Source organism: Clupea harengus, chromosome 18 (genome assembly GCF_900700415.2).
Source record: "Clupea harengus chromosome 18, Ch_v2.0.2, whole genome shotgun sequence".
Classification (NCBI taxonomy): domain Eukaryota; kingdom Metazoa; phylum Chordata; class Actinopteri; order Clupeiformes; family Clupeidae; genus Clupea; species Clupea harengus.
In genome coordinates this window covers 13,685,164-13,695,952 of record NC_045169.1, presented here as the reverse complement: position 1 = coordinate 13,695,952, position 10,789 = coordinate 13,685,164, and the positions used below count along the sequence as shown (strand labels likewise).

Below are 10,789 nucleotides of genomic sequence, written 5' to 3'. Positions count from 1 at the left end.
TGTGTGTGTGTGTGTGTGTGAGTGTGTGTAAGTGTGTGTGTGTGTGTGACGTGTGTCAGAGATACCAAACGCTGTATGTGTGTGCGTGCGTGTGTGAGCTAACTAGCACAACCCCTGGGTAGATTGCATGGGTGGAGCAATGCCACTTTTGTCAGAAACACCAAACGCTGTGTGTGTGTGTGTGTGTGTGTGTGTGTGACATGTCAGAAACACCTAACGCTGTTTTACTTTGTTTATCTCCATCACTGTGTGACGTGTGCCAGTATCTCCAGCGTCTCTAAATGATCTTCTCTCTTCAGGCCCTCAGTGATGACTCTGCTTCTCATTACCACACTGCTGTTCTCAGGTCAGTCTGCTCTTGACATGTGTGTGAGTGTACGTGTGTGTGTGTGTGTGTGTGTGTGTGCGTGCCCATTCATATTAGTAACTTATATGTGTGCATGTTTATGTGTGCTTATCGACAGGCCCAGTTGTCTGTGAGTGTGTGTGGACGTGTTCATTCTCCGAGTGTGTGGATCTGTTTGTATTCAGATGTTTGTGTGTGTGTGTGTGTGTGTGTGTGTGTACTCCTCCCTCCTGTCAGGTCTGTGGCTCTCCTCCTCTCCTCTCAGGTCTGTGCAGTCTCTCCTCCTCTCCTCTCAGGTCTGTGCAGTCTCTCCTCCTCTCCTCTCCTCTCAGGTCTGTGCAGTCTTTCCTCCTCTCCTCTCAGGTCTGTGCAGTCTCTCCTCCTCTCCTCTCCTCTCCTCTCCGGTCTGTGCAGTCTCTCCTCTCTGTGCAGTCACTCCTCCTCCCCTCTCAGGTCTGTGCAGTCACTCCTCCTCTCATCTCCTCTCAGGTCTGTGCAGTCTCTCCTCCTGTGTGCCACGTCAGTTCCATGTGGTGAAGGAGGAAAAGAACTGGACAGAAGCTCAGCGCTACTGCCAAGAAGAGTTCACTGACCTCGCCACCATAGACAACATGTGGGAGATGGAGATGTTAAATAGCACAGTTAATGAAACAGGTGCTGCAAATGCTTGGATTGGGCTGAAGCAGGGAAGCAGTTCTAATTGGAAGTGGTCTCTGGCTGACAGGGATTTCTACAGAGAGGATGGGACAGAGTTCAGGAACTGGGACTCAAACCAGCCAGAAGAAACTAATAAGAAGAACTGCACTGTGATGGGAGAAGGGAAATGTCACCATACCTTGGGGAAGACATCAGCATCCACTCCAGATGTGCAGCACCCTGTCGCTTTAGCATGGGCAAAGTTCAGGAAGTGGGAAGGCCAGCCACAAGGACCTCATAAAAACTGCGCTGTGATGAAAGGAAAAGGAAATGGAAAAGGAAAAGGGAGATGGCACAATATGGAGTGTGACGAAACCAAGCCCTTCGTCTGCTATGATGGTGAGAAACCTTCTTAATTATTCACTCTTGAATACAGGCAGCTAAACTATGCAAGTACACATTTACATTTAGTCATTTAGCAGACGCTTTTGTCCAAAGCGACGTACAAGGGAGAGAACAGTCAAGCTAAGAGCAATAAAAAGCATGGCGTAACAATAAATACTACTTTACATGAGAATTAGAAAACAACGACCTTGAAAAAAGGAAAAAGAAGTGCAGGAATGTAACTGCTGAAGTGCAAATTAAGCGCTAGTCAGGTGCCAGTTAGGAAGGGAGGTGCTCTCTGAAGAGTTGGGTCTTCAAAAGCTTCTTGAAGGTAGAGAGGGATGCCCCTGCTCTGGTAGTACTAGGCAGTTCGTTCCACCAACGTGGAACTACAAATGAGAATAGTCTGGATTGCTGTGCTTGCACAGACGGCAGTGCCAAACGACGCTCACTAGACGAGCGCAGCGTCCTGGGTGTAACATTTGCCCTTACAAGAGCATTTAGGTAGGTGGGAGCAGAACCAGCAAGCACTCTGTAGGCAAGCATAAGTGACTTGAACTTAATGCGAGCAGCTACTGGCAGCCAGTGGAGCTCAATGAGTAGCGGGGTGACGTGTGCCCTTTTCGGTTGGTTGAACACCAGACGTGCCACCGCGTTCTGGATCATCTGTAGTGGTTTCACCACGCAAGCTGGCAGGCCCGTTAGGAGGGCGTTGCAGTAGTCCAGGCGGGAACTCACCAAGGTTTGCACCAGCAGCTGGGTGGCATACTGGGTTAGGTACGGCCTGATTTTGCGGATGTTGTATAGCGCAAATCGGCACGACCTGGAGACAGAGGCGATGTGGGCCGTGAAGGTCAGTTGGTCATCAATAATGACCCCCAGGTTTCTTGCTGTTTTGGATGGAACAAGAGATAAAGAGTCAATATTGATATTGATGTTATGGTGGATGCCCTGTTTGGCTGGGAAGACCATCAGCTCCGTTTTGGCCAGGTTCAGCTGAAGGTGGTGATTTTTCATCCATGTGGATATATCAGCCAGACAGTCCTAGATCCGCACCGAGACCGTGGTGTCCTCAGGAGGGAAAGACAGAAACAGTTGAGTATCATCGGCAGAACAGTGATAGGAAAACCCATGCGAGCGGATGATAGGGCCCAACACCTCGGTGTAAATGGCAAAGAGAAGTGGTCCCATCACCGAGCCTTGGGGCACCCCAGTGGTGAGGAGGTGAGGTAAAGACAGCTGACCTTGCCAAGACACGTTGAACAAGCGCCCAGTGAGGTAGGATTCAAACCAGGAGTGCGCATTGCCAGAAATGCCCATACTTGACAGTATGGACAGAAGGATGCGGTGGTTGACTATCAAACGCAGCTGATAAGTCAAGCAGGACGAGAGCCGAGGATTGAGCTGCTGCTCTAGCTGTTTTTAGGGCCTCCGTTACAGACAACAGGGCTGTTTCGGTGGAGTGACCGCTTTTGAATCCAGACTGGTTTGGATCGAGGAGATTGTTCTTTGACAGGAACTCGGTAACCTGTTTGGAAGCTGCCCTTTCAATGGTTTTAGAAAGGAGCGTGAGAAGTGAGACCGGTCGATAGTTTTCTACCTGAGTGGGATCGAGAGACGGCTTCTTGAGCAGCGGCGTTACCCGAGCCACTTTGAAAAGAGAAGGAAATGTTCCAGAATTAAATGAAGCATTAATCACCTGTGTTATTGCCGGTAGGACGGCAGGCGATATGGCTTGAAGGATGTTGGATGGGATGGGGTCCAGCGGGCATGTAGTTGGACGGCTGCCTGTTAGGATTTTGGAGACCTCACTCTCGCTGAGAGGGATGAAAGAAGGAAATGATGAGCCATTGACGGTTGCGCCCTTGGGGGGGGGAGACAGTTGGTCGAACTGTTTCCCGATGGCTGCCACTTTCTCTGTGAAAAAGGAAGCAAAGTTATCAGCAGTGAGGTTAGTAGCTGGGGGAGGAGGAGGGTAGAGCAGAGTTTTGAAGGTGGAGAATAGTTTCCGAGCGTCAGTTGCACCGTTGATCTTGTCATTGAAAAAAGTCTTCTTAGCAGCAGTGATGCTGGATGAGAAGGAGGCCAGCAGTGTCTGGTAGCTTGCAAGATCGTCCAGTGCTGCAGATTTGTGCCACTTTCTCTCAGCCGCTCTGAGATTGGAGCGCTGCGTTCGGAGGGTATCACTCAGCCACGAATGAGACTGGGTAGATCGAGCAGGTCTGGTGGAAAGTGGACACAAACTGTCCAAGCATGAGCTCAGAGTGGAGCAGAGAGATTCTGTGGCATCATCGACACCTAGTAAGGAGAAAGTGGATAAAGGTGGAAGAGCAGAAGAAACCAGAGAGGAAAAGTGGGTGGGAGAGAGGTTGCGGAGGTTGCGCCGGAACGAGACCATCTGAGGGGGGACAGAGGGTTGCTCAATGAGCCGAACATCGAAGCGAATGAAAAAGTGGTCGGAGAGATGCAGAGGGGTTACCGTTAGGTTGTCCGTGGTGCAGTTCCGAGCAAGGATGAGGTCAAGCTCTTTTCCTGCTTTGTGAGTTGGAGTGGGGACCTGTTGTAGGTCGAACGAGTGAACCAGGGTCCGAAAGTCAGCTGAGTTGGGATTGTCTAGGTGGATGTTCATGTCGCCAAGGATGAGTGTTGGACACTCGTGGTCAGGGATGGATGACAGCAGGGTGTCCAGCTCATGGACGAAATCACCCTGTTGTCCTGGTGGACGGTAGATGACAATCACATAAGTTTTAACAGGAGCAGTTACCATAATTGCATGACATTCAAAGGAGGCATACCTGTTTGAAGGCAGCAGTGAAGCGAATTTCCAGTTTTCTGAAATCAGCAGCCCCGTCCCACCTCCACGACCAGATGGTCGGGGAGTATGGGAGAAGGCATAGTTGGTGGAGAGTTGGTTATGACCTCATTAACTCTTACCTTAGACTGTGCAGGTCTATCAGTCAGTTTGTTGTGACTTCATGTGCACTCACATTAGTTGAGACTGTAAAGCTGTGCTGTTTCTCAGTTAACCATGACACATGCATTACCACAGGGGGGAACTCCACACATCCCTATGTGCTGGTTGTTGCTTTTAATAAGAAATGGACAGATGCTCAGAGATACTGCAGAGGGAATCATACAGACCTGGCCAGTGTGAGGAATGAGGCTGAGAATGAGAAGATAAACACAATCCGAGGGTCTACCGATAAAGCCTGGATTGGCCTGTTCAGAGATTACTGGTCGTGGTCAGATGGCAGCACCTCCTCATTCCGCCACTGGGACACTGGAAAACCCAATTATGGCGTCAGTTCGTCTGGGTTCTGCGCTCAAATTACTTCCAGTGGTCAGTGGAACGATTTACCCTGCCACAATCCTTCAAACTTCATTTGCTATGAGGGTAAGTCACCAGGGCGCTCTTTTCTTCTACTTGATGGGAATTCAGTCACAAACAGCGTTATCACAATTAGATGTGATGGTGACCTGAAGATGGTTGAGTGGGCCTAACGGACTTACTGTCTGCTATCTCAGAGCTTAGTGGACTTACTGTCTGCTATCTCAGAGCCTAGCAGACTTACTATCTGCTATCTCAGAGCCTAGCGAACTTACTATCTGCTATCTCAGAGCCTAGCGAACTTACTATCTGCTATCTCAGAGCCTAGCGAACTTACTATATCTTAGTAGTGTTACTATCTTTTATCTACTAGCTACTATTTTGTTTTGTTGATAAATTCTTTAAATTATAGTTACAAAAATAACGGTGGTTGCGTGGTCTTAGTGGTGTTACTATCTCTTGGTGGTGTAACTATCTTTTGTTTTTCTTTTTCCCCCGAAATTACTGTTACTATCTCTCAATGGTGTTACTATCTCTCAATGGTGCTACTATCTCTTAAGGGTGTTACTATCTCTTTGTGAATTGTACGTTTGGTCACTCTGCACATTATGCTACTGCAGATAAAATGAGGATCTTAGGAGGACTCCAGAACTGGACATGGGGATCTGTATCTTTCTCCTGTATCTTTTCTCTCCAGACAAACTGGTTCTGGTTCCTGAGAATAAGACCTGGATAGAGGCGCTGCAGTACTGCAGAGAGCACCATGTGGACCTGGTGTCTGTGACCTCCGAGCGGATCCAGCGCTGGGTGAAGGAGCGGGCTAAAGGAGCCTCCAGTACTTACGTGTGGCTGGGCCTGCAACACTCCTGCTACATGGGCTTCTGGTTCTGGGTCAACGGAGAGTTGGTCTGCTACAACAACTTGGCCCAAGGGGGAGAGACAGGGCAGGACTGCCAGAGTGCCAGAGTGGGGGCAGTGGAGTCTGGAGGAGACGGGGTGGGAAGGTGGGTCATGCTTCCAGAGACCGAGAAGCTCAACTTTATCTGCACCACTAAGTGTTACGCTTCAGCTGGAAAAGGACCCAATCGCAGACCAGATGTAGACAAAGGGTTTATTCTAATAAAAAAACACACAGAAGATCAGGGCAAAAACCAACAAAAACACCAAAAACACCAAAAACCACCAAAACCACCAAAACCACCAAAACCACCAAAACCACCAAAACCACCAAAACCACCAAAACCACAGTAGAGACGGAATACGGGAAAACACGCAGCTTAACAGGACAGAATCTCTCATCATACTAACTTACAGGACTGAAGACTAACATTAAACTTACAAACCGACAGAGGACACAGGACAGACTTAACTTAAATAACAGAGGGGAAAGTAGTCAACCAGACACAGGTGAACTAAACAAGGGGAATTAACAAGACACAGGAGAAACCAATCAGGGAAACAAACCAGGTGATTAACGAGGCAGGTGTGGTAGGTGATGGAAATAACCAGGACGTGGAGGAAGGCAGGTGGGGGCGAAGTTCAGAACGACAACAAAGGAGCACATGGAAATATTAAACAAACACGGGGAAACACATGGCATTAAACACACACAAGAAACACATGACAAAATAGACAAACACAAAAAGGACAGAGCAGGATCCTGACAGTAAGAGTGATTCTACTTCATCTCACTATGGGCGTGTGTGTGTGTGACTGCTTCATCCCACTATAGACATGAGTTTGTGTGTGTGTCTGCTTCATCTCATTATGGACATGAGCAGTGTTGGGAAAGCTCACTTTCTACATGAACTAGTTCAGTTCATAGTTCACAAATTTTAAAATGAACTAGTTCAGTTCATAGTTCATGATTCAAAATTGTGAACTAAGTTCACAGCTCCAAAAAATGAACTAGTTCAGTTCTTTTTTTCAATATGTTGTAGAAGAACGCACACGCAGCGATTGACTGGTTGGGCAACCCTGGATACAGGACTGTTAACGGTGTGTTTTTTGCCTGGAAGTCACTAGAAATATGGCACCTTATTGAACGGAATTAAAAAGAGTGAACGTGCCGTTCACAGACACCAGAATGAACGCGTTCACAGTATCGTTCATCAGGCAGTAATACAGTACGTTCAGTTCACGTTCACCAAAATTATGAGCGAGTTCATGAACACATAAGTGTGTTTGAGTGTGTGAGTGTGAGTGTGTGTGTGTGTGTGTGTGTGTGTGTGATTCACTTTTTACCCCATCGTCTTGTGTATGTTCATGTCCTCTTACAGCTCAGTAGGACTGGATCCTCCTCTGTCCAGAGCCTCTTAACCTATCCTTCAAATCAAATCAAATCAAATCAAACTTTATTTGTCTGGCGCATTTCATACCAGGAGGTAACACAATGCGCCTCACAGAAGGAAAAAGGGGGGTGGGGGGTTCCACCGTTTCAGCCATTCTAAGGTCTTCTAGCAGAGTATTCCAAAGGCTTGGGGCATTGAAACTAAAAGCTGTTTCTCCATGTCTCTTTGCCCTGGCTTTTGGAACTGTTAGGAGTTCAGTGCCAGAAGACCTCAGGGATCTACTGGGTGTGTACCTTGAGAGCATGTCTGTTATATATTCAGGTGCATGACTATGTAGTGATTTATAGTAAATCTAATACATATACTGTATATATTTTTTCTGTATTCAGGTTAAAATGCATCCTGTGTTTTGGGGATTTTAGGCAAAGTCATGATTGACTACGTAATTTTCAAAAAGAGATTGAGAATCTCTTAATGTAACTGTGTGTAGGGTAGTCTTACCCCTGTTCTGTCATTCTGAACTGAATTACACTTGCTTTTGTTTTTAAAATGAACTACACCTGTGTGCCTTTGATCTATGATCACAAACCTTTTCTATCCTAAGTCAAATGTACTTATTTTATCCACATATTAATTAAATAAAGATCATTCTGATCACCATGACTGTGGTCTGTGAACTTATTGGACACACACACCAACTGTTGGATACCTCACCTTATCTTACCTGATAAAAGGATCATGGATGTCCTTGTCCTACAGTAGTGGCCCACTGGCCTTTTGCTATCCGGGTAACAACACATTCAAAGCAACTTATCAGAGCAGGGAAACCCACTGCTTTCCGGGCCTTAAAGGGAAACTTTGGGATTTTTATATGTTTTTGGAACAGCTAACGATCGAAATCCAGTCCAAGTCCAGTGTTGAGTTAGAACGCTAAAACCGGCAACCACAAAACGGCTATTCCATGGTATCCTATGAGCCAAGCCAGCACGTCAAAGTAAATCACTTGTTTACCCCATTTTCTGTAAAGAAACTGTAGAAAATGATTGTGTGTACAGTCAGTGTTTTATCTCTGTCTTCTTCTGGTCTGAAGTGGCACCCCATTCAGTGCCTGTATTTGAATTATCGAGGGGAGGCGCTCTCCTCTGAGTGCCCACTACAGCACCACATGGTAGGCCAATTGACTACAGGCACTGAATGGGGTGTTATGTTACGGAGACCCGGAAGAAGCGAAAGGTAGAACACTGACTACCGTGTCATGAGGAGATGAGCCTAGATCCCATTATTCAGTTTGTGTTGTACAGAGTCCTACTTCCAGTGTCTGACAAAGCAGCCCATTTCTCCAATCATTTATCATTTTGATAGCCTCAACTCTACCCAGCATGCATTGCAAGACATTTGTTACCTGGATTATATAATTCTTTGATCGATCTTTGAAACACATTTTCTTTGTTTTATAGTAAGTGATGACTTGATTTGGACAATGTCACTGACAATATTATATTGAACACCTAATTATCGTGGTTCAAAGTGATTGGACACCGTTACTGTGAAATGTATCATCGTAGAATAGGTTTAGCACCATATTGCCCTATTATGACTGAAACATGGCAGAGGTAAGAATTGAGCCACTGCTATTGAAATTATCTCACTTTGCTACTGCTTGTTATGATTCGTACGTCATGCCTGTGTGATCAGTGTTTTCTTAACCACAGCCCAGCCCATGCTATCATCCTACATATCCTCAGGAAACCATATGATGAACCAAACTGTCTACAGTTTAGCGAATTAATGTACGCTGCCTTTAATGAATCACTATGAGATAAATGGTGCACTCAGTAACTTGGTTTAGCTAAACCATATGCAATAATAGTGATGGTGGTGACACTGTTATGTTCCTGTCATCCAGTCCCAACCCTTTCCACACATCTGTGTCATGTGCTACTGCAGGTAAGCCTACACTCTGCCACAGTCAGGCCAGCTACTTTGGGGAGTGTGGTCTCCTCTCATGCAGTTGTTCCTGTGGACTGTTCAGCATGAGGAGGCTGTTCATGTTAAACATACAGGAGACCAACAGGAGGAGGTGCCACATCAGCTCTGACGGAACCAGACGGACTCCTTAAAAGCTCCAACACAGCGATGAGGTGCCGCATCCGTTCTGACGGACCAGATGGACTCCTTAAAAGCACAGTGATGCTGTTCAACACAAAAAATCCAAGTGATTCACCCCCTAACACTATCCATGTGATCCACCCCCTCAGATCACAGAGAATATCTGGCTAATGGCACAAACCAACAAGTACACACACACACACACACACACACACAGGTATGACCAGAGACATAAGACATGGACAGATAACGTAAGATGTGTTTTTATCTTGTGGTTTGACTGAAAATAGTCGGTCAGAGGACAACTTCCTGTAGTAAAGAGTCGGTTCTCTCAGATGACTTCCTCTCACAGCAAGTCCTGGTACTACACTGGCTCACACACACACACACACACACACACACACACACACACACACACACACACACACACACACACACACGCGCACACTCGTATGATCAGATATATAATCATGGACAGTCCTGGTACTACACACACACATACACACACACACACACACACTCGTATGATCAGAGAGAATGTCAGGATAATAGCCTCTCTCTCAACATCAGCAAGACAAAGGAGATGATTGTGGACTATAGGAGACGGCAGGTGGAGGAGCACGCACCCCTGCATATCAACGGTTTTGCAGTGGAAATGGTCAGCTGCTTCAGGTTCCTCGGGGTCAACATCAGTAACGACCTCACCTGGTCTGCTCACACAGACAAGGTGGTCAAAGCGGCCCAGAAGCGCCTCTTCTTCCTGAGGAGACTGAAGAAGTTTGGCATGGATTCAGTCATCCTCACCAATTTCTACAGATGTACAATAGAAAGCATCCTGACTGGGTGCATCACAGTGTGGTATGGGAGCTGCACAGCCAAGGGACGCAAGGCCCTACGTAGTGTGGTCAGGACTGCGGAGTTCATCATCGGTAGGGAGCTCCCAGCCCTGCAGGACACATACCACACACGATGCCTCAGGAAAACTGGCAGGATCCTAAAAGACTGCTATCATCCAGCCTTCAGACTTTTCACCCCGCTGCCTTCTGGAAGGCGGTACCGTAGTATCCGGTCTCGCACACGCAGACTGGAGAACAGTTTCTTCCCGAGGGCCATCAGGCTGCTGAATGGACATTGACACACTATCGACACGCACTCGTCACTTACATACACTGTCACTTTCAAATTACTGCTTGTACTTACACTTACATACTGTCTCTTACACTACAAATACATATTTATCAGAATTATTGCACTACCTGCTACTCCCATTTGTCTGTAGGGTAGTATAGGTTAAATAGGCTAGTATAGTTTATTATATGTTACTATATGTGTATATGTATATACAGTATGTTTGTATTATATGTATAGGTTGTTATATGTTTTAGCATATTGTATTGTATATTTATCTTGTATATTTAGTAAGGCTATTATATGTTATTACATGTAAATTATGTTCAGAGTACTTGTACAGAGTGGATGTAATGTTATGTTATGTTTGCTATGTTATGCTATGGTAGGTTGTTGCGTGGTGCCTTGTCTTCAGAATTTCACTGCCCAGTCTGACCCTGTGTCATTCTGTGCATCTGACAATAAAAGACTTGTTACTTGTAACTTGAGATATAACACATGGACAGACCTGGTACTGCACACACACCGACACACTCGTATGATCAGAGATATAACACATGGACAGAC

At 46.3% G+C, this 10,789-nt stretch overlaps 1 protein-coding gene across 1 annotated transcript; it reads left to right on the top strand.

Moving 5' to 3' along the window:
* Nucleotides 1-253: 253 nt before the first annotated feature.
* On the top strand, nt 254-9,083 carry LOC105895400 (macrophage mannose receptor 1-like). Its single transcript, XM_042710534.1, has 5 exons — nt 254-346; nt 836-1,000; nt 4,416-4,760; nt 5,392-5,792; nt 9,018-9,083. Exons 1-5 carry the CDS (start codon nt 310-312, stop codon nt 9,081-9,083), a joined length of 1,014 nt encoding a protein of 337 aa, XP_042566468.1. The 5' UTR covers nt 254-309.
* Nucleotides 9,084-10,789: the final 1,706 nt, after the last annotated feature.

Excerpts from the sequence above, each read along its gene's own strand:
- LOC105895400 (XM_042710534.1), top strand. The coding sequence starts at position 310 with ATGACTCTGCTTCTCATTACCACACTGCTGTTCTCAG. Across the intron at positions 347-835 it reads TACCACACTGCTGTTCTCAG|GTCTGTGCAGTCTCTCCTCC; the intron begins GTCAGTCTGCTC and ends ATCTCCTCTCAG. Across the intron at positions 1,001-4,415 it reads TAGCACAGTTAATGAAACAG|GGGGGAACTCCACACATCCC; the intron begins GTGCTGCAAATG and ends GCATTACCACAG.